General features: G+C 40.3%; 1 protein-coding gene across 12 annotated transcripts in view; it reads left to right on the forward strand.

The window, feature by feature from the left end:
* BPTF (bromodomain PHD finger transcription factor) overlaps window positions 1-24,015 on the forward strand; it is a 145,317-nt gene that overhangs the window by 110,335 nt on the left and 10,967 nt on the right. For 7 of the 12 annotated variants that reach the window (XM_036836120.1, XM_036836117.1, XM_036836121.1 and 4 more), the window contains 9 exons: window positions 2,058-2,275; window positions 6,267-6,489; window positions 7,218-8,122; window positions 10,052-10,134; window positions 10,435-10,660; window positions 14,544-14,872; window positions 17,708-17,881; window positions 18,639-18,831; window positions 19,786-19,870. In XM_036836120.1, the coding sequence (XP_036692015.1) occupies window positions 2,058-2,275; window positions 6,267-6,489; window positions 7,218-8,122; window positions 10,052-10,134; window positions 10,435-10,660; window positions 14,544-14,872; window positions 17,708-17,881; window positions 18,639-18,831; window positions 19,786-19,870 (2,436 nt within the window). The remainder of the gene's footprint in view (window positions 1-2,057; window positions 2,276-6,266; window positions 6,490-7,217; window positions 8,123-10,051; window positions 10,135-10,434; window positions 10,661-14,543; window positions 14,873-17,707; window positions 17,882-18,638; window positions 18,832-19,785; window positions 19,871-24,015) is intronic. The other 5 variants (XM_036836122.1, XM_036836125.1, XM_036836128.1 and 2 more) reach the window with 3 other exon arrangements.

A 24,015-nucleotide genomic window follows, 5' to 3' on the forward strand; every position in this document is an offset into this window, starting at 1 on the left:
TCAGTATCTATTCATGTTTAAAAATAGCTGTCAGTTAGGCAGCCAACTAAAAGGAAAGATAAAACTAATGTAAAGAAGAAGAAAAGTTTATGGATGATAAATGGTAATATACTTAGACTTGCATATGTGAATATATAGCTTCACATATGAGTGTGTCTTGTGTGTCGTATGAAAAGCAAGGTGGCCAGTGAGGCTGGTGGGGCCCAGTGAAGACAGTAAGAGTCTTAGGAGTTGTGGTCAGAGAGGTAGAGGGTGGATGGATGTGTGTAGTGTGTGTCTTGAGTGTGTGTAGGTCAGCTTATCCCTATTCCTACCACCATGCTAGCCTTTCCCAAAGTTGAACACTTCCAGGTTATAATAAAAAGTGTTTTAATTTTTGAATTTGTATTTTGATGATGATCTAAACATAAATGAACATGTACATATTGGGGATCATCTGAATGACCATCATATAATCAGTCAATACCAGCCCTTTTATCCATCTGTGTTTATGATGACACCATATCAGTACAAGGTGATATAAGGATGTATGTATACATATATAGCTGATTTACTTTGTTGTACAGCAGAAACTAACACATTGAAAAGCAATTATAGTCCAATAAAGATGGAAAAAAGAAAATACAAGGTGATAAACGAAAGTAACTTTTCATTAACTATTCCTCAAACTGCAGTACAAGGACAGAGTGTTGGGGTCCAGAAGTTCTCAAATTCAAGCACTTGTCTATATATACTGAACTGTTTTTTGATTCATCTTGAAGAATAAGTGGACAACAATAACCAAGTAAAGTTTAGAAGAAAGAGTAATGATGAAAAACTTACACTGCCAGTTTCTATAGCATGTTTACAAGCCCCCAGAATTTAGGAGCATGATACCAAAGGAAAGTAGACCAACTGAAGTAATGCAGACACTGTGATGCTATCATACTATTTCTGATTGCTGGAATGTGATACTTTAGTGATAGGGTTGGCAAGGGTTCAGTGAAATGGGCACCCAATGGTGATGGGAGTATGAATGGGTATAACCTTTCTAAATTCCATTTAGTACTATGTTCCTGCTATGAATCCAGTAATTTTGGGAGGAGTTTATTCTAAGGAATAATTAGAAGCACATAAAAATTTATAAGCAGGGATTTCACCAGGGTGTTATTTAAAAAAAGAAAAAGGGAAAGCGTTCTAAATGTCAAAATAGGTTTAATTTTATACATAATGCAATAATATTAGGCACCAGTCATTAAAAGAAATATACACAGAAATATATATGTAGACATATGAAGAAAAACAGGAAGTGAATACAAAATTTCAGAAATATAATATTATTTACTAATTAATAATGAATTCAGATTTTGTAAGTGTAAAATTAGCTGCCAAATAATTACCACCTGCTTTTTCTTCTAGTTTCATCAGGTTAAATGAGAAACAGAAGTTTTTAGAAGACTATAGAGCCATTTCAGTTAAACTTCATTCATTCTATAGATGTTTATTCAACAGTAACTGTGGAAGCACTTGTTGAGCACCTTGCTCTAGTATTGAGGATTACAGGGGTTCTTGCCCTCTTGGTTCTCCCAAACTAAGTTGCAGATAGCTATAAGAAAAACTCATTTATAAATATAATTGGCCCAGAATATTCCAGATTCTATATGTTTTGTTTAAAAATCACATGAATTAATTATATATTAGATTATTATCTTTTCATTTATATTCCTAAGGAAAGGCAGCCTAATGGCACATTTTACATAGGCTCTTCCATCTTCCCTATTGTCATTTTGGCTTTAGATTCATAGGAAGAGCATTATTATTATTATTTTTTTTTTTTGACTACTGCAGAGAGCACGAATGGGGGAGTGGTTGTTAGTGAGCTGAGTGAAAACAGCCTCGCTGACAACCAGGTGGGTCCTTTGGGTGTGGATATATGACTGAATGCATCAGTCTGTCAGCACCCCGTAAGTCTGTTTGAAAATTGAGAAGAATACATTCATCTGAGGTGTTGAATGACATTTCAATGCAGAGTATTGCTTAGGGCATAGGAGCATTCTAATGTTTTGCTCTTTACATAGGTGCTCCTCAACAGGTGGTGACGCAGATCATCAGAGGGCAGCCTGTTTCCACTGCGGTCTCTGCCCCTAGTACAGTTTCCTCAACACCTGCACAGAAAGGATTAACTTCAGGAGCACCCACTGCAAGTCTGCAGTCTTCAACCTCACAGCCCCCTCGCCCCCAACAAGGACAGGTGAAGCTTACCATGGCTCAACTCACCCAGTTAACACAGGGCCACGTAAGTAATGTGACTTCCATTTTAACTTTACAAGTGATCTTACTTACTCTTGCTGTAAGCTTTAAAACATGTACTTATCTTTGGATGTTTAAAAATGTACTTACTTTTTTAAATGGCTGGTTCCTAGAGTCAAACAAAAATACTTTCTTTTTTTTTTTTTAATAAATTTGTTTTATTTATTTCTTTTTGGCTGTGTTGGTTCTTCGTTGCTGCACGCGGGCTTTCTCTAGTTGTGGCGAGCGGGGGCTACTCTTCATTGAGGTGCATGGGCTTCTCATTGCAGTGGCTTCTCTTGTTGTGGAGCACGGGCTCTAGGTGTGTGGGCTTCAGTAGTTGTGGCACACGGGCTCAGTAGTTGTGGCTCGCGGGCTCTAGGGCGCACGCTCGGTAGTTGTAGTGCACGGGCTTAGTTGCTCCGCAGCATGTGGGATCTTCCGGGACCAGGGCTCGAACCCGTGTCCCCTGCATTGGCAAGTGGATTCTTAACCACTGCACCACTAGGGAGGCCCCCAAAATACTTCTTAAGGGCAGGTTATAATAACCTTCAACTAGGGACTTCCTAGTTGAGGAAGCAACAAAGACCCAATGTAGCAACAAAGACCCAATGCAGCCAAAATAAATAAATAAATAAATTTATTAAAAAAAAAAAGTTAGTTAACCAGTTTGCTTGGGATAAATAAAATTTGAGTACATTAAGCTGTTTTCTTGCCACGCTCAATATTATTATCAGTTCTTCCAATAGTAATCAATAGATTGAATGCAGTTCCCATCAAAATCCTGAAAGAGATGTTTTGAAACCTGACAAGCTGATTTTTAAAATTTATATGGAAGTTCAAAGGATCAAGAATAACTGTAACACTTTTGAAGAAAAGGAGGATTTGCCCTATATGGTAGCCTGATAACAAAACTTATTATGGTGTTTCACTAATTAATATAGTCAGGTACAGACACAAGGATAGATAGACCAGTAGATACAGAACAGTAGAAAGGGACCCATGTGTATGTGTGGACACTTGTTATATGACATGGCTGGCATTGCAGATAATTGAAAGGACAGACTTTTCAATAAAGGGTCCTGGGTCAGTTGAGTATATATGGCAAACCATGAACTTAGACCACTACCTCACTCATAAACTCAGTTCCAGGAAGATAAAAGTCCTGACTGTGAAAGGTAAAACTATAATACTTTCAGAAGGTAGGAAAGGCTTTCTTTTTTTTTTTTTTTTTTAATTTATTTATTTTATTTATTTTATTCTTGACTGTGTTGGGTGTTTGTTGCTGCACGTGGGCTTTCTCTAGTTGTGGCGAGCGGGGCCACTCTTTGTTGCGGTGCGTGGGCTTCTCATTGTGGTGGCTTCTCTTGTTGTGGAGCACGGGCTCTAGGCATGCGGGCTTCAGTAGTTGTGGCTCACGGGCTCATTAGTTGTGGCACACGGGCTTAGTTGCTCCGTGGCATGTGAGATATTCCTGGACCAGGGCTGGAACCCATGTCCCCTGCATTGGCAGGTGGATTCTTAACCACTGCGCCACCAGGGAAGCCCAGGAAAGGCTTTCTTAAAGACAGAAAATACTAGCCATAAAGGAAAAGATTTATAAATTCAACAACCTTAGAAATAAGAACTTCAGTTCATCAAACACTATAAAAGAGTGAAAAGAATGAGGGAAGGTATAAATACAACCAGCCAAGGACTATTCTGCAGAATACATGAAGAATTACTACTACAAATTAAGAAGGAAAAAAATCCAGATAGCTCGGTAGGAAAAAAGAGCAAACAAACTTGTTGAGAAAAGAGGAAATCTAAACGTCCATAAATCCAAAAAGCTGCTGAATTTTGTTAGTAATGAGGGAAATGCATATTAAAACCATGTATCTAAGAGATTGGTTTAAACTAAAATGTCAGACAAAATCAAGAGACGGCAAAGACATGGTGGAGAATGAACTCTCATACACACCTGGTAGTAGTATAAATTGGTTTAGCCACCTTGGAAAACTGTAGACACTGTGTAGCAAAGTTGAAGACACATGCCCCACGTCACAGTAGTTCTCCTTCTAGGTGTGTTTCCTGGGGAAGTTCTTGTTCATCTGAGCACCAGGATGATGGACATGAATATATACAGCAGCGTTGTTCATACGAGTCAAAAACTGGCAACAACCCAAATGTCAATCTGCAGTCAATTAGATAAATAAGTTGCCTTCCTACAGCAATGGAAATGAACAAACTACAGCCACATAGAACTACATTGCTGAGCTAAATAAAAAAGCAAGTAACAAACAGAATTACATTATGATCTATTTGCATAAGATTCAGAAACAGGCAAAACTAGCTACATGTGTAGGGTTATGGGCCTGCTGCGTTGCCTACCTGGAAGGGACACCGTCTGAATTCTTCCTGAATGGTGCTCCTGAAGTTGTGAGTCTGTGGCCCTTAGAGAGCTATACCTAAGTGGTCACACTATGAAGAACTGCAGTTATTGTAACAGTGAGAATAGTGCTTACCTCTAGGGCAAAGGAGGGGAATTAGATCAGAGCAGGTCACATGGGGGCCTTCTTGGATACGGGCAGTGATGACCTGATGATGCTGGTTTTATAGACGTTCACTTTATAATTATTCTTTAAACTATACTTGGTGTTTTATGTAGTTTTGACTGTGCACAGAAATGTTTTAGAAAAGCAACAGTGAATAAGGCAGGGGTCCTCGACCGGTTTGCGGCCTGTTCGGAACCAGGCCACACGGCAGGTGAGCGGTGGGCGAGCGAGCGAAGCTTCATCTGCCGCCCCCCATCGCTCCCCATCCCTTGCATTCCCACCTGAACCATCACCCACCCACCCACCCACCCACCCACCCCCGCCCCGTCCGTGGAAAAATTGTCTTCCATGGAACCAGTCCCCGGTGCCCAAAAGGTTGGGGACCGCTGTAGTAAGGGACTCCTGAGTAAAGTGCATGGAGGCCTGGAGCTTAGCATCACTATAGGAATCTTTGTAACATCAGTTTTGGCTGTTGGGAACTTAGGGTGGCTTGTTTTTACGTTTGCTCAGTTTTGGCTGTTGGGAACTTAGGGTGGCTTGTTTTTACGTTTGCTCAGTTTTGGCTGTTGGGAACTTAGGGTGGCTTGTTTTTACATTTGCTCAGTTTTGGCTGTTGGGAACTTAGGGTGGCGTGTTTTTACGTTTGCTTTCTACTTCTCCACCACGTTCCTGATAGTTGAGGATTAAGAAGTCCTGGACAGAAGAGGCAGTGCAGATGGAGTTTTTAGTTCCTAGTCCCCATTTGGATGACTACTCAGACATTAGTGACCTTCCTCACCTGGCATTTGCATTCCATGTGTAGAACCCTAAGCTTTCTATACGTTGGCGCACACCAACACACTCCATAGGTCATTTGGTACATAGTGAAAAAACTGAAACTAGGAGACCTGGGCTTCTCATTATATCTCACCTTGAACTTGCTCTCTCACTCTGAGTAAGAGACTTGAACTTTCTAACTTGAGTTTCCTAACTGGTAGGAAGATTGTAGTAATATTTTCTCTCCCTAATCCACAAAGTCACAAGTCTATTGTGAGAATCAAATGAGGCATGTCTAAAGTATGTCTAAAGATGCTTTGAAAGTTATAAAATAATATGAATATAAATGAGGTGATTTAAAATCAGAATTTTGTGCAGACCTTAGTTATTCACTTCACGCCCTTATTTTATAGATTGGGAAATTTAGATCCAGAGGAGCGATGTTACTTATAGACAGATAACCTGGCTGTCCATTTGGAGAACTCGGACTGGAACTCTGGATTGTTAGTTCATGTTTTTTCCACTAAACAGCATCAATCTTTTAAAATAAATATTCTTATTTTAGCTTATCTGAATTTTTCTTGGTACCATTCCATAGACGTTCAAATATATATGTTCATTATTTTAAAGGATCTGTTCAACATAAAAATGGTATACTTGCAGATCGATGCTTTGAACACTGTTTACATGTTGTGTGTTTTTCCGTAGGGTGGCAATCAAGGTTTGACAGTAGTGATTCAAGGACAAGGCCAAACTACTGGACAATTGCAGTTGATACCTCAAGGGGTGACCATACTTCCCGGTCCAGGACAGCAGCTGATGCAAGCCGCGATGCCAAACGGTACCGTGCAGCGGTTCCTCTTCACCCCACTGGCAACAACGGCCACGGCAACCAGCACCACCACCACCACTGTTTCCACTACAGCAGCAGGTAGAACCTGGGCTTCTCGGAAATGCTGCATGTTAGTGTCACGGGTTGCTGGGTGGCAGAGGGGGCCAGAGGACCGGTATTTATCTTTGGGAGGATGTGCCTCAAGCTGGTGAGTGTCACAGCTGACTGGTCAGCCTCACAAGAGCTTGACCAGATCTCTTGCTCTGACAGCCTCCCTGTCACCACCACCCCCCGTTAAAAACTATAGAAAGTGGGGGGTTGGCACAAAATAGTAAAGTATCGTGGTGACTGTGCCCACTCCTAACTCCTCACCAAGCCTGTAGGAGCTGACTGAGTGATGACGTGCTCTCAGGGCAGGTGGGTATTTCCAGCTCATAACCTACGATTGGGAGCTTCAGGACCAGAGCACTTGGTGAGCCGCCTGCTGCAAGCGGCCGTCACTCACTGGCGCCACGCCATAGGAGAGGAATGTGGGCTGGCCTTAGCCTGGGCCAGAGACCTGGCTGATTTCCAGAGACTGCGCCTTGCTTTGGAAGCCAGCCCTCTGGAGACTTACCAAAATGTGCGGAGGGCAGCCATGAACAGGGCCCGTGTTCCCCAATTTAGGAGAGTCCTGACCTAGGTGTTTCTAGATGGAGCATTTCTAGGGCATCAATCTTCTGTACTGAAATGCAGAATTCTCACCTTTAGAAAATCCCCTTCAAATTCTCCTTAAACCACAGTCTGATGTTCTAGAGTAAGAAATATTTGGTCTTTCCTTTTCACAGGTACAAGTGAACAAAGACAGAGTAAATTATCGCCCCTGACACAGGTGCAGCCAGCCAAGAGCCTGTCTCCAGCTCAGCCGTCGAGCGTGAGTCCTGCAGAAGCCCAGCCTCAGACTGCTCAGCCCGCACAGCCTTCAACTCAGCCCCAGCCCCCAACCCAACCCCCGTCCCCAGCTCAGCCTGAAGCCCAGACCCAAGCAACTGCTGCCTCCCACGTCCCTCCTGAAGCACAGCCCACCCAAGCCCAGTCCTCCAAACCCCAAGGTGCAGGACAGTGTCAGCCTCAGAGTAATGTCCAAGGACAGTCTCCTGCTCGCGTCCAGAGTCCGCCACAGACTCGAATGCATCCATCAGCTCCATCCCAAGTGTCTCCTGGACAGCAGTCCCAGGGTCAGACTACAGCCTCACAGCCGATTCCAATTCAGCCACACACATCTCTTCAGCCACCTTCCCAGGGCCAGCCACAGTCACAACCCCAGGTACAGTCTTCAACTCAAACTCTTTCATCAGGACAAACGTTAAGCCAAGTTACTGTTTCGTCCCCGTCCCGCCCTCCGCTCCAAGTACAGCAGCCTCAGCCCCAAGTCCTGGCTGTGCCGCAGCTGCAGCAAGTCCAGGTTCTCTCCCAGATCCAGTCGCAGGTTGTGGCTCAGATACAGGCTCAGCAAGGTGGTGTGCCCCAGCAGATCAAACTCCAGTTACCCGTTCAGATGCAGCAAAGCAGCCCTGTGCAGACTCACCAGACTCAGAATGTGGTCACAGTACAGGCAGCCAGTGTGCAAGAGCAGTTGCAAAGGGTTCAGCAACTCAGGGACCAGCAGCAAAAGAAGAAGCAGCAGCAGATAGAGATTAAGCGGGAACACACCCTCCAAGCTTCTAATCAAAGTGAAATCATTCAGAAACAGGTAAAGTCACTCAGTAAAAGCAGCATGTTCAGTAGCTTGAATTATTGTGCTGTGCATTAGACTTAGTGTTTGGTTGTGTTAGCTTTCCTTAAATAAGACACAAAAGTCATTGATGCTTCAAGTTAGAAGCAGCACTGGATTGACCAAAACGTACTGAATGACTGTTATGGTTTGGAACTCTTGTTGGATATAAACAGTCAGTGCTTACTGGAAAAACTCTGTGTATTTTGGGAGAACTAAGATGGAAAGAGTGGACTTAGGAAGTTTAAGTCTCATTGATATGAATCCTGAAGGTTTAACTAAGTTTTGAAGCCACTTCAGGCATCGTAGCAATTTCTTTGAAGTTATTTGCAGTTGTCATTCCTTAGTTTGCACGTAGACTAAGCAAATTTTATAGGCAGATTAAACTCATTTGTGTTTCCAGCCACACCTTTGTAAAAAAAAAGTTTTAAATAGTATTACTCCATAGCATAAATAAAAAGTGGCATTGTGCAGTAGCTTTGTAGTGAAGTAAGGCAATTTAGATGAGTTAGAATTATTCTGCTTGAAATGAAGCCACATGTATAGTGACAGACATCCTCTATAGCCTTGCGGGAGAATGTGCAGCGCTCCGCGCTAGTCAGGAGTTTCTGTGGGTTTCAAGTATTCCCAAGTCAGGAGAGCCCAGTTCCTGGGTCTCCCGTTTACAGTCTGTGAAACCCACTGACCTCCCCTGAGCTATATCCTCATTAAAACTCTCTCTCTTTCAGCCACACAAGGTTACTGTAATGATTAAATGAGGTCATGTATGTAGAAGCACTTTTTATTTTATTTTTTATTGAAATATATTTGACATATAACATTGTATAAATTTAATTTAAGGTATATGTCTTGTTGATTTGATACATTCATATCTTGTAATATGACTGCCATTGTAGCAATAATTAACTCCCCTATCATGTCACATAATTTTCATTTCCTTTTAGTGGTTGGAATAATTAAGATCTAGTCTCTTAGCAACTTTGATGATTGTAATGTTGTTAGAAGTGTTTTAAGCAGCAGAGAGATTTTGAAGATGTGTAGTAATATTCTTAAAAAATTAACGTCACATATAATGTGTTAAAATGCATTATTATCCAGCTTTTTAAAAATTAATTAATTTATTTATTTATTTATTTATTTATGGCTGTGTTGGGTCTTCGTTTTCTGTGCCAGGGCTTTCTCTAGTTGCGGCAAGTGGGGGCCACTCTTCATCGCGGTGCGCGGGCCTCTCACCGTCGCGGCCTCTCTTGTTGCGGAGCACAGGCTCCAGACGCGCAGGCTCAGTAGTTGTGGCGCACGGGCCCAGTTGCTCCGCGGCATGTGGGATCTTCCCAGACCAGGGCTCGAACCCGTGTCCCCTGCATTGGCAGGCAGATTCTCAACCACTGCGCCACCAGGGAAGCCCCTATTCAGCTTTTAGCAGTGTATGGTCCATGAACTGAGAATTATTACAATGTCTCTCTTTACCCTAATCTCTGTACAAGGTGGCACTGGGGCGGGGGTGGGGTGATCTTTAAAATGAATGCCGGGGACGGAGAGCGTAATGTTAAAAGCATGGTTATTGGAGGATGATAGCTGGGTTAAAATTAGAGCTGTATTAATTTTTAATCTCAAACAAGTTAGTAAGTTCTTTATGTCTCACTATCTCATTTATAAAAGTGTCCCTACCTTTCAGCGTTGTTACAGTGAATAAACAAGGTAATGTCAGCTGCTTCCCTGGGCACAGTGCCCAGTACGTGATAAGCACCCGGGCCACACAGTAGCTCTCATTTTATTTGTATTACGATATAAAATTCTTAGTTTCTTTGGGAAACACATACATGTGCTCAGATTTCTACTGTTGTTACCTGTGTACCAACTTGTAGTCATTATAAAATATGCATTTTTGGATTTTGTTCTGTCCTGAAGGTGGTGATGAAGCATAATGCTGTAATAGAACATTTAAAACAGAAAAAGACCATGACTCCAGCTGAAAGAGAAGAGAATCAAAGGTAGGGAGAAATGTTTATAACCCATTACGCTGGGTCTCACTGTATATCAGTCTCTTCTCTTTAACACACACACACACACACACACACACAGGAGTTCTGAGTTTGTATTGTTTTTATCTTGATTGAAGTTTATTAAATGAGAACACTCAGTGCTAATAGATGCTCATAACTGGTTCCAGTCACTCTGAAGCTTCCCAGTCACAGAAAGTTTGTACCAACTGTAAAGACATAGAAAAACTATGTCTTAAGCCTTTCAGAATGAAATGCCCAGCATTACATAGATTGTGTATTTCTCTCTAGAATGATTGTCTGTAACCAGGTGATGAAGTATATTTTGGATAAGATAGATAAAGAAGAAAAACAGGCAGCAAAAAAACGGAAGCGAGAGGAGAGCGTGGAACAGAAACGTAGCAAACAGAACGCCAGCAAGCTCTCTGCACTGCTGTTCAAGCACAAAGAGCAGCTCAAAGCCGAAATACTGAAAAAGAGAGCGCTGCTGGACAAAGACCTACAAATTGAAGTGCAGGTAAGAAGGCGTTTTCTATCCTCCTGTGTCCAGTGTTTGGCATCGAATTTTATTCTTCTTTTCCCCTTGAAATTTCGATTAAGCTTAAAATTTGAGCTTGTTTTCTAGATTTTACATTTTTGTCCCTAGAGTGAGAAGCAGTGGGACATAATGTCTTTTAAGACACGACAGAGATTTTTGTATCTACATGTATATTGTAATCTCTAAACTAGCCACTCGGAGAGGTTAGTCTTTTGATTAAAACATTCGAGGACCCTCTTGGCAATAGCCCTTATTGTCTGTGATGCAGTCTTGCCAAAAGTTATCAGGAGCCACGTTTCATGAGAAAGGTAGACAGAGAAACTGCAAAATAATGTTGAAAGAAAAATAAAGTGTGCTCATTAAATAAGACCAGATTTCTTCCTTGACTTGTAAATGATCCTGCAGGCACGGCTAATCCTCTGCTTACTTAGGGAATTTGTTGAAAATTGAAAGAAGACATCTATTCATACATATTTAAACAGTTTTTTAAAAGAGAAGTGGGCTATATAAAGCATCCCTAGAAGTGCCTTGTACTTTTTAAGAAGGTGAGAGATGTTAAGAAAACACTGATCATCCTACTAAGAAACACTGCACATAACTCTGAGACATTAGAGATCTTCCCACTGAGTCAGAAACCAGACGGTAGTGCCCAGAATCAACATTATTGCTTAGCATCTCTAGAAATTCTAGCTAAGGTTAAGCCAAAGAAAGAAAGGAGATAAAATTTGTTATTGTGTATGATATGATTATTATATCAAAACCCCAAAGAAAAATTATTAAGGTCTAAGAGGGAGTTCAGTAAGGTAGTCACTGCTAGATAAATACTGAGACCACGACCATTGTCCCAGTAAACAAAAATAAGAGCCGGTAATCTTTGATCATCCTCCCTCCAAAGATGACCATTTTAAAATAATTTTAGGATATAGCTTATACATTTTTTTTTTTTTAGGAACTCCTTTATTTATTTATTTATTTATTTATTTTTGGCTGTGTTGGATCTTCATTGCTGTGCGAGGGCTTTCTCTAGTTGCGGCGAGCGGGGGCCACTCTTCATCGCGGTGCGCGGGCCTCTCACTATCGCGGCCTCTCTTGTTGCGGAGCACAGGCTCCAGACACGCAGGCTCAGTAGTTGTGGCTCACGGGCCCAGTTGCTCCGCGGCATGTGGGATCTTCCCAGACCAGGGCTCGAACCCGTGTCCCCTGCATTGGCAGGCAGATTCTCAACCACTGCGCCACCAGGGAAGCCCCATATTATTTTTAATAAATGTATTCATATATAAACACATTTTAAACAAAATCAGAATCACGCTGGAGACAACATATACTGAACATTTTTCTTTTTCTGCACTGTACGTACTATGCAGCCATTTAAAAATGTTAACAACTACCGCAAATATTCTAGTATACAGTCGTGGTGTTGTCTCTGACAGTGTATTACTTATCTAATGAGGAAGAAAAATTATACTTAAAGAAAACGTTCAACACTATTTTAACTATAGAATTTATTGCTAAGATGATTTAGTTTGAGCAACGACATTCAAACGTATATGTACTAGCATATTTTAAAAATTATTTTTAATTATAAAGATTTTATTTTTTATTTTCAACATATGTGATTGGTCCTTTATATCTACCTGTTCTTATATCATTTATGCTTGCCTTTTTAAAGAATAGACTTCATTTTTAAGAGCAGTTTTAAATTTACATAAAAATTATGCAGAAAGCAGAGAGTTCTCACATACTACCCCCAACCCCAGTTTCTCCTATTATTAACATCTTGCATTAGGGTGGCATATTTGTACAATTCATAAGCCAGTATTGATACATTATTATTAACTAACTAAAGTCCATAGTTTACATTAAGTTTCACTCTTTGTGTTGTATAGTTCTGTGCATTTGGCAAATGCGTGATGTCATATAATCATGTTACATAACAATACAGAATCATATTACAGTATCATACAGAATAGTTTCACTGTCCTAAAAATGTGTTGTCTTCTACCTTCTCCTCCCTCCTCCATCCCCCTCTGCTTGTCTTTTCAGTATTTCTTACTCATTTTTAATAGAACTTATGCCTTCATTTAACTCTTTGAATATCTCATACATATTATAAAGTTTTTTGTCAGATTGTTCTATAAAACATAAAAATTCACTTGGAGTAAATTCAGATTCGGTTATTGATTTTTGTTGGTTGCTTTTTCTTTTCTTTTTTTTTTTTTACATTACATGTTTTTATTGTTTTTCATTTGATTTTGCATTTGGAATTTTAGGTGAGAGGAGTTTTGTTTTTGTTTCCTCCCTCGAGAAGCCTAGTGTAGCACAGCCAGCCTTTAACATCCATCCGGGAGCCTGCACTTCCCAGTTCTGAATCTGGAGCCCAGGAGGCCTGCAGTTTTAGCCCTGGTCATGGTTTTGTGTTTCCGTTCCATAGAGACATTTATATCTTATTCAAGCATGGCTGTCTTTTCAGTTTTCTCTTTTTTATATCTTACTACCTACCATGGGAATGTTCTTGAAGAGGTATGTCAAAGTATGTACCTGTCTTGACGATCTTGATTTTCCTAAAATCCATCTCTTTATGTTATAAACACATCATATTATTAGGAAAATGAAACTCAAGATTTACTTTCTTCCCTAGGAAAAAGTTCAGACTTCGTTTTTAAATAGAGGAGGACTGTAGAATTGTCACACAGCATATCTTCTCAGTTATAAGACTATTTAGACTCCAGATAGAGGAAAGAGGTTCATTAAACCAGGATCATTCTGGTTTATTTGTTAGAATTTTTTTGATGTTTAAAAACTTGGTCATAGCTCTGATTTAATTACACCAAGCTTGTTCATGAATGCCAATCACAGTGATTTTTCTCTAGGGAAATAAAAGTTCTTTTTTTTTTTGATTTATTTATTATTTATTTTTGGCTGCATTGGGTCATCGTTGCTGCGCGCGGGCTTTCTCTGGTTGCGGCGAGCAGGGGCTACTCTTTGTTGCGGTGTGCAGGCTTCTCATTGCGGTGACTTCTCTTGTTGCGGAGCACGGGCTCTAGGCGCATGGGCTTCCGTAGTTGTGGCTCGCGGGCTCTAGAGCGCAGGCTCAGTAGTTGTGGCACACGGGCTTAGTTGCTCCGCGGCACGTGGGATCTTCCTGGGTCAGGGCTCGAACCCATGTGCCCTGCATTGGCAGGCGGATTCTTAACCACTGCGCCACCAGGGAAGTCCAAGGGAAATAAAAGTTCTTTCATCATCATTTCTAAGAATAAGTTGTAGCACTAGGTAGCAGACGTGTGTCTGTAAAATACCTCACACGGGAAAAAGTATTTTAATTTATGCAAAATTTGTATTGAGAAAATAGCTCTCCTTGCAGTCTTAAATTCTAGCCACAGGAGCACAGTAAATGAGGCACATCTGTCTTACTCTGCTCTGGGCTGGTCAGGCCACATCTGGAGTGTCATGTCCAGTTCATGTCGAGACTCACTCTAAGGAGACACAAGGAGATTGGCCGGAAGAAAGCAGCCAGCGGGCGAGGACACTTGAAATCATGTCCTGAGCGATGACTGCAGTGACCGGGGCAGGACCCTGGCATGCGGGAGGGGCCGTTCTTTCTACACACTTGCTCATCTTTCTGTCAGACCTCCTTTGAAGAGAACTAGCAGTTTTCTAGTTGTTGTGTAATCTTCATCTTCTGTTTCTAGTTGTTTTAATTGGCTTTAAGGTGTAGTAAGAACCCTCTTGTTTGGAGTTAGCAAGACTCCCTCACTTCAGAGTGAACTGTGGAGCTACTCAGACAAGGGAGGTGATGTAACGTCCTCTGGCCAGAACGTTACATAAGTCAGTTGATGGTCTCATATTCTTTGATTGACAACAGGAAGAGCTCAAGAGGGACCTGAAAATTAAGAAGGAAAAAGACATGGTGCAGGCCACAGCTATTGCTGCAACCTCCCCCGCCGCACCACCGGCACCTCCAGCCCCTCCGCCTTCCCCGCCACCTCCGCCCCCGCCGCAGCACTCGGGCCCCCTAGCCACGGCCACGGCCACGGCCACGCTGCCTGTGGCTTCCCAGAAGAGGAAGCGAGAAGAGGAAAGAGACTCAAGCTCCAAGTCGAAGAAGAAGAAAATGATCTCTACTACCTCAAAGGAAACGAAGAAGGACACAAAGCTTTACTGTATTTGTAAAACGCCTTACGATGAATCTAAGTGAGTAGATCTTTTTGAGCTCTAGTTTATTTTCTTAAAAGTTTAGCTCAGTTTCCAGTTTTGAAGAAAATGAGTATATCAGTAGCAATGTAAATAATAGTTAAAAATAAGGATAATAATATTTCATCTGTGGTTTTGCAGCTGATATTTTTAACCTTGACACTAGAATAAAAGTTTGGTTCTTTTTCCACGTGTTCATGATTCGTGTTTGTCCTTCATCATATTCTTTTCTGTCAGATAAGCTTTCTGTTGCTCCTTTGCTGTCTCCTCTTCTCTCTGGATCAACTCCAGATCAATTAGTAATGCCGTCTGGAGAAAGGTGTATTACTGTCACCGCCCAAAGTTGAGATCATCTGTTCTGGAATCTTCCCAACCCCACGATTACATCCAATCCTAAAGATGACCTACATACAAATGGTGCAAGGGGCTTTTGAGTTTGAGTGGTTTTGGATTTTTAGCATTTAATTTTAAGTAATTCTATGTTTTTTGTATTAGAATACTGTAACCTAATATTATTTTTGTCAAAGTTCCCACTTTCTTATTGGGGACAAAAGTCAGAAAAATACAAAAAGTGATTCTTTCACTCATTCCTCAAGTACTACACTCAAAAATTTGATAAGCATGGCAGCTGAAAGCTGCTTTTGACAGTTGTAACTTGTATTTGGTGATATATACACGATTTTAGAGACAGTAATCCATAAGCATGGTTACACTTTTTTTTTTCCTATCATTATTATCACTCAACTAGGTATTTAGCTTCCATTTTCAACATTCGAATACAGGCCAACTTTTTAAAGCCAAAATTAACCACAGTGTTAATTTTATAGTACCCAAAAGTTTATTTGATTGTGCTAAAAAAGTATGATCATTTAGAATTAGGAATGCTTAATGTCTACTGTAAGTGGATGCCTAATCAATTTATAAAATAAAATTGTCTGTTTAATGATGTTTAAGTTGTAACATTGAAGCTGCTTTAGTGGTGCTATTTAAATTACAGTCTGTTTGCAAGTGCTAAATCAAAACTTTTTGTTGGTAGATTTAGCTGTGTGTTGAATCAAACACAGATCAGTGTAGGCATCTTCACTTTTCATTGTCTTACTTTATGAGAAATTAGACATGATATAAAAAGTAGAACCCTATTGATTGATTTTCCCCTTAGTCCAGTACAAGTCCAATACAATTTTTGTAAATTTACTTTCTTTACAAAAGATTTTCTTTCTTTACAAAAAGATCTGCTTATGGAATTTCCTTAAATAACAAGTCGTTTTGGCCTATTTAAAATATTCAGATCATAGAAATTCATTTCACACACAACTTTTTTTTAACACCTAAATTGCATAAAATGCGGCACACGTGTACGTATGCTCATTCTATTGAGATTACCTCATTATTTTGGGGATATTTCATATTTTTTAGTTTTTCATTATTCACATTTCAGTATACCGGCTTCATTCATTCCCTATTCTAGGTGGGAAGAGTTAGTGGTTTTTAAGGAGTATTTTGTGATCTCTTGTTCCAAAGTAGGCTGCTTTGGGAATCTAGTGAGAGTGACTAAAACCTGAAATTCAGGTCCTGAGCTCACTTCCAGAACACACAGCCCACCACCTGGTGAAGGCAGCATACCAAAACGCCCTGAAGGCCTCCACGTGCGGCAGTGAAAATCACGCGGGAGTCATAATTCAAAAGAAAAAAGTTAGTGGCAATAGAATACACCACACAACCATTATTCCTTTGCGTTCAAAAGCAGGTTAGGTGGAAGGACTACTTCGATTCCTGTAGGCGAGTCTGCCAAGAAACACCTTGGTAGAACCAATGGTATCAGCAAGGCCAGTCTCGTTCCCTGCAATTCACGCTTATTCTTGCCATGACTTTGACAAGGCGTTCCTCCAGAGCATTCATCAACACTTTGATACACTGTGTGTTTGTCATAGAGATGCTTTTCACTTTACCATTTGGGATCTTACATGACAAAAGACTTGAGGATTAATTAACTGATTACTACCCACAGTTACACACTCATACGGCCCCATCTTGTAGACCCTCTTGCGGTTTTAGATTACCTGTCCTTACATCACTCTCCACACCGTGTGTCCCTGTTTTTGAATTGAAGTAGTTCCTCACCAGCTAATCAACCTGGCCACTCCACATCGTCACACACATTCTATTAACTGAAAAACTGGCCCATGTCATAGTCTGTTAAAATTAGATTAAGTTCCAATATTTACTTAGAAAACTTGGTAGAAACTGAATTACTACATGTACCTTTTTTAGTTTTCTTCTTCATACCATGTTTTGACCATTTATCTTCTACACCTGGCTGACCTCCTGCATGTTCCTTGTAGCATAACTTCTACTTGGTGTTTGCGCTTTGCTTTGTTTTCAAATTTAAATCGTGAGATACATTTTCAAACCTATCTAAGAAATAGCCCTGATTTTGAAATGGCTTCTGTGGCATAGGTTTGACAGATGTAAGTCTTTGATTCTTTGGCTTTGGTTTTTGTGCCTGTTACAGTTTTACACACATTCATTAAGAGGGAGACATTACCATCAGTGTGTTGTTTATTTTTTCAAATTCCAGTGTGTTTTTAAAGACCCACATTTCACTAAACAGTGTATTTGTTGAAATTGATGCGAGCGACTCTATGTCCCCACACTTGATATAGCATCAGATGCTGTAGTTTGTCAGGGTTAGAATGGTTGGATTCAGGATGTTTAGCTGACTCATTGCAGAAAGTTATCCTGTAAGAACGTGAATCAGGACAGGGAAGACAGACTTACGTACCATGCAGCTCAAAATGACAATTACATTGTCATTTTCATTGTGAATGCTTTTAGGTTCTATATTGGCTGTGATCTTTGTACTAACTGGTATCATGGAGAATGTGTTGGCATCACAGAAAAGGAGGCTAAGAAAATGGATGTGTACATCTGTAATGATTGTAAACGGGCACAAGAGGGCAACAGTGAGGAATTGTACTGTATCTGCAGAACACCTTATGATGAGTCACAGTGAGTTCTGATAAGAGCATCATATTTAATAATTTAGGAAGCCAAATTGCTCTGACTGGTTACTTATTTGTTTTAAAATAAAAAGCAAGGTATTTTTCTGCATATATTATACACTTACATTACAAATTCTTTTCCAATTTTTTTTCTCTTCTTCCCTCTTTACCTCCCCTTCAAAATTTATGTTGCTTCATAGTGAATGTTTGAGATGCATTGGGGAAAATGTGGTTTAATGGTAGACTTGATTCTTCAATATGTAACATAGAAATTAATGAGATTAAAATAGCCTGACTTGTTTGGACTTTATCAGTGTTTTGAAATGGTGCTTTATTGCAGGTTAGAAAAACACTAATTTGGGTACAAGCTCCGAGACTCTGTTAAACAGCTTTTAGGATTTTGAACTCCCAGTTGGGTGGCCAATATCAGCTTCCCATTTGATATGGTATTAGTTGAAAGATTTTTGTCTTTATTTTGTTTTGAGCTTTAAAGTCAATTAAATGTTTTACGTTTTTCTTCATATTGGTTCTCCAATTTTGACAGTGTTCTTAAACCTTTAATGCTTGTTCTTAACATCAGAAATACTAAAGTAACTCATTGGAATGTCAATCTTCAAAAGTATTAAAACAATTATAATACTAAAACTATTTTATATCCCAGGGTTAGAATATTTTCGATGCATGTTTTATTACTTTTTAAAGTAAATTATAAGTAATGTGATCCCATCTGTTTTGAACTCACATTTCCATTTCGGATCTTGCAGATTTTATATTGGCTGTGATCGGTGTCAGAATTGGTACCACGGGCGCTGCGTTGGCATCTTGCAAAGTGAGGCAGAACTCATTGACGAGTATGTCTGTCCACAGTGCCAGTCAACAGAGGATGCCATGACAGTGCTCACGCCGCTAACAGAGAAAGATTATGAGGGTTTGAAGAGGGTGCTGCGTTCTTTACAGGTGAGAAACCACTCTCTGCGCAGCATTTAAAGATGAAATCAACCAGCGTGACCTTGGAAACACGCCTGGGATTTGACCTTTACAATCTTAGAGCACCTGACTATCTAGTGACTCCCAGCTGAAGTGCTCCACAGACTTCAGTCCTTCCCGTGCCGACGCCGTGAGGTTAACCAGAGCCACACACTAGCTCAGCTGTTGTTTAGCTAATGCTCATGTTTAAAATGACTCATTATTTTTAACCTAAATTTTATTTTTAAAGAAAACTATCTTACCACCATTGATTGAAAAGCAATTTGATTAAATTCTAGTAAGATACAAATGCTTATCTAAGGCTCTGAGCCAAAGCCTTCCCTCCCTTATTAAAAATAAGAAGGAAGATGGGGGTGGCTTCTAAGATTAGCAAGTATTAGAGATGTATTCCAGACATAGGAGTGCTAGACTGACACTTCCTCCTGTTGTAATCATAATGAGAAGCGTTGAAAGAACTGAAACGAGAACAATAGTCTCGATATGTGGTTGAATGTTATTTAACATCACCATCACACCTCTGCCACGTCATTAGCCTGCAGAGGTAACCATTCCACACTTGGAACCCATCCCACTCCAGTTTAATAGGTGTGATTGCAGTGCCAACATCGCTCAGCTGGCAGGTCATCGTGAAGGGACCAGAGTACAGATTCCTTGACCCCTAAGCTAGTGCGCCACCATCCCCGCTGCAGGCTAAGGTCCCAGACCTCTCTTTGAGAACCATTATCACAGAGCATGCTCGTCTGAGATAATTTGTGACCACAGCCAAAATCATCTAAGTATAAATAATTTCATCTCTCGAGTTTAAAACTGACTTTTCCAGTTTAAAGGTCGATGGATGCAAGAACTCAAATGGGGAACTTAAGTGAAATTATCATTTCCACCTGACAATAATGATGTCTTTTTTTTTTTTTTTTTTCATTATAGGCCCATAAGATGGCCTGGCCTTTCCTTGAACCAGTGGATCCTAATGATGCACCAGATTATTACGGTGTTATTAAGGAACCTATGGGTAAGTGCTTGAGTTGAACATGGAGTTTTTTCAGAAGTCTCAGCAGCTACTTCATTTATCATCCAAAAAATTGATATATCATGAAGATATGCTGAGCAAGACTGCTGGGAGTCCAAACTGGTATATGGTCATTTGTAGGATAAACTGGGAGTACGTATTAAAGTTCAAGTATGTGTACCTTTGGACCCAGCAGTTTCACCTCTTAGGATTTACATGTGCACAGGTATGTTGTTCATCACAGCAGTGTTCATAATTGCAGAAATACTGAAAATGAAATAAATAGCTATCAGTAGAGGAGTAGCTAAATCAAAGGATGAGCAGAGTATTCTCTACTGTATAATGAATGAAATCAGTGAACGGATTGGGATCCTTATGAGCCTCTCATCTTTCCTGTCACCTCTTCTTCATCTTTTCCTAAAGGAGAGCAAAGGTAGAAATCCAAGAGAATATAGCCTCATTGCCCAGAAAATAAAAATGGTATTAAATAACAGCTACAAGTAACTGTACAGTAAGTCCCCTACATAACAAACCTTCAAGTTGCGAACTTTCAAAGATGCAAACATGCATTCACATGTCCAGTCCTGTAAGTTAGTTCACGTGTCTGGTGTACATTGTCACATGTGTGCATCCTCTACAAGTGGTTGTGCTTTTGTGTACTTTACTGTACAGTACTGTATAGAGTACAGTAGTACAGTATCTTTATTTCAAGCCCAGGATGTCTGGAAGCAAGCGTAAAAGCATCGGTGATGTAGCTGGTACTACTGTATACTTTTCAAGTATACAGTACTATACTGTACTGTAAGATTAAAAATGTTTTCTATGTATTATTTGTGTGAAAAGTATTACAAACCTATTATAATATAGTACTATATAGCTGATTGTGTTAGTTGGGTACCTAGGCTAACTTTGTCAGACTTACGAACGTGCTCTCAGAACAGAACTCATTCATATGTAGGGGATTTACTGTATTAAGATGAACAGCTGGGCTTCCCTGGCGGCGCAGTGGTTGAGAATCTGCCTGCCAATGCAGCGGACACGGGTTCGAGCCCTGGTCTGGGAAGATCCCACATGCCGCGGAGCAGCTGGGCCCGTGAGCCACAATTGCTGAGCCTGCGCGTCTGGAGCTTGTGCTCCGCAACAAGAGGGGCCGCGATAGTGAGAAGGCCCACGCACCGCGATGAAGAGTGGCCCCCACTTGCCGCAACTAGAGAAAGCCCTCGCACAGAAACAAAGACCCAACACAGCCATAAATAAATAAATAAATAAATAAAATTAAAAAAAAAAAAAGATGAACAGCTACCGGTGATTATATTAAAAATACTTTATCTATGAAAGAAGTTATAGAAATTAAAACATAGCTAAAAGCTTCCAAAACTGCCAAAAAATTAGCTCTAGCTGATGAAAATATTCCAGACGGCCAGCTAAGCATTTTTTAATGGGTATGGTTTTATTGTATATTTGAAAGTTGCTAGGAGAGCGGATCTTAAAAGTTCTCATCACCAAAAAAAAAAAAAGTTTGTAACTATATGCGGTGATGGATGTTAAATAAAAGTATTGTGGTGATCATTTCTCAGTATATACAAACATCAAATCATCGCATTGGGACTTCCCTGGTGGCGCAGTGGTTAAGAATCCGCCTGCCAATGCAGGGGACACGGGTTCGATCCCTGGTCCGGGAAGATCCCACATGCTGTGGAGCAACTAAGCCCATGTGCCACAACTATTGAGCCCGCGTGCTGCAACTACTGAAACCCGTGTGCCTAGAGCCCGTGCTCTGCAACAAGAGAAGCCACCGCAATGAGAAGCCACCACACCGCAACAAAGAGTAGCCCCCACTCACTACAACTAGAGAAAGCCTGCGCAAAAACGAAGACCCAACGCAGCCAAAAATATATAAATTTAAAAAAAAAATCATCGCATTGTATACATAAAGGTACCACAGTATTCTATGTCAATTATACCTCAGTTTAAAAATAAAAGGAGGGCTTCCCTGGTGGCGCAGTGGTTGAGAATCTGCCTGCTAATGCAGGGCACACGGGTTCAAGCCCTGGTCTGGGAAGATCCCACATGCCACGGAGCAGCTGGGCCCGTGAGCCACAACTACTGAGCCTGCACGTCTGGAGCCTGTGCCCCGCAACGGGAGGGGCCGCGATAGTGAAAGGCCCGCGCACCGCGATGAAGAGCAGTCCCCGCACCGCGATGAAGAGTGGCCCCCGCTTGCCGCAACTAGAGAAAGCCCTCGCACGAACCGAAGACCCAACACAGCCAAAAATAAATAAATAAATAAATAAAGTAGCTATAAAAAAATAAATAAAATAAAATAAAATAAAAGGAAAAAATTAAAGGAATTAAAGTTCAACCAGGTTTTTAAGAAATAAAAGAAAAGAAAAGACAGGGGTTGTATTGACGGCAACTTCAAAGATGTGGAAACATGAAGAAGAGATAAATGAGGGCTTATCTTTGGGAAGAAAAACCATAAGTAAGTAGCCGTTACCTCTATCCTCATGTCTAAGATAGAAGAAATTAATCATTATACACATTTCAGATTTGAATAATCTCCTTTGAGAAAGTACCTGGGGTGTTTATTTAAATAAATAGATGTCTTTTGCTTCTAAAAATAACGTGATTATAGAAAATTTAGGAAATAAAAAAAGTAAGAAAAGATAAATGCACTTTTGATCTTTTTCTCACTGAATGCTACCACATTTTGGTGTGTTCGTGTGTGTGTGTATGTGTAAAAATTGAAAACATATATTTTTTTTTAAAAAAAGAAAAATATTGAGATCATATAGTAAATGTTTGTGTCTGGCAGTCATTTTCCTGTGTCATTAATCTTCAATAACATGATATTAATGGCTTTGTATAGTCTGTAAATTGAATATGCCTTAACTTATTTAGCCAAAATTCTTTTCTTGAAGAGCTAGAATGTTTTCCTGTCTTTTTCTTTTCTTTTTGTAATACCACCAAGATAAACAGCATTTTATGTGGGTATGTACATACAGATAATACAGGTCTCCCAAGCATATTGTTGAAAGAAATAGGAAAGTTACAGAGCAATCCCTAGGTTTTAAGCAGTAAACAGTTGTATGTTTTCTAAGGGTACGTACCTGTGTTTAGAGATGCATAGCAAATGTCTGGAAAGAGACAGACTAACGTGATTGATTGATTGATTGATTATAAATTTATTTATTTATTTATTTTACTTTTGGCTGCATTGGGTCTTCATTGCTGTGTGTGGGCTTTCTCTAGTTGCGGTGAACAGGGCTACTCTTTGTTGCGGTGTGCAGGCTTCTCATTGCGGTGGCGTCTCGTTGCGGAGCACGGGCTTTAGGCGCATGGGCTTCAGTAGTTGTGGCATGGGGGCTCAGTAGTTGTGGCTCATGGGCTCTAGAGCACAGGCTCAGTAGTTGTGGCACACGGACGTAGTTGCTCAGTGGCATGTGGGGTCTTCCTGACCAGGGCTCGAACCCGTGTCCCCTGCATTGGCAGGCAGATTCTTAACCACTGCACCACCAGGGATGTCCCCCTACATCGTTTTTAATTGTATGACGTCATAGAATTTCTGTACCAAAGGGTATGTATACTTTTTAGGCTTTTGGTAAGTATTTTCAAATTGCACTTCAGCAGATTGAACCAGTTTCCACTGATAGCGTGTATCTGTACCCTTTTCTCTGCACACTTGAAAACCCTGAGCATTATCACTCTTTCGAGGAGAAAAATTTTTCTTTGCAAAAATTTATTTCGAAACAATATGTTTGATGTACAAATGCAGATGTTACAGAGATATAGGGAGTAAAATGTAAAATTTACCACCACTTTCATCCACCTTTAGAGGTAGCCTCTGTTAATAGGCTGATGTTATATAATTTTTAATTTCTGCTAATTTGGGCAAAGGAAGTGACTCTTTGGCTTTGCCTGTCTTCAGTAACTAGTGATGTGCTTATTACTGTTTGTACTTCTGCATGAGTTCCCTATTTATGTATTTTGCCATTTTGCTCTTGAGATATTCATACTGTTGTCAGTGTTACTTAAGGGTTATTTATAAACTAAGGATATTTTAATGTTTTATGGCAATTTTTTGGTCATATGATAGTTTTTAACATTTTTTTAATTCAAATCTATTAATCATTATGAATTCTACCTTT

This window comes from Balaenoptera musculus, chromosome 20 (genome assembly GCF_009873245.2).
Source record: "Balaenoptera musculus isolate JJ_BM4_2016_0621 chromosome 20, mBalMus1.pri.v3, whole genome shotgun sequence".
NCBI classification, from domain to species: domain Eukaryota; kingdom Metazoa; phylum Chordata; class Mammalia; order Artiodactyla; family Balaenopteridae; genus Balaenoptera; species Balaenoptera musculus.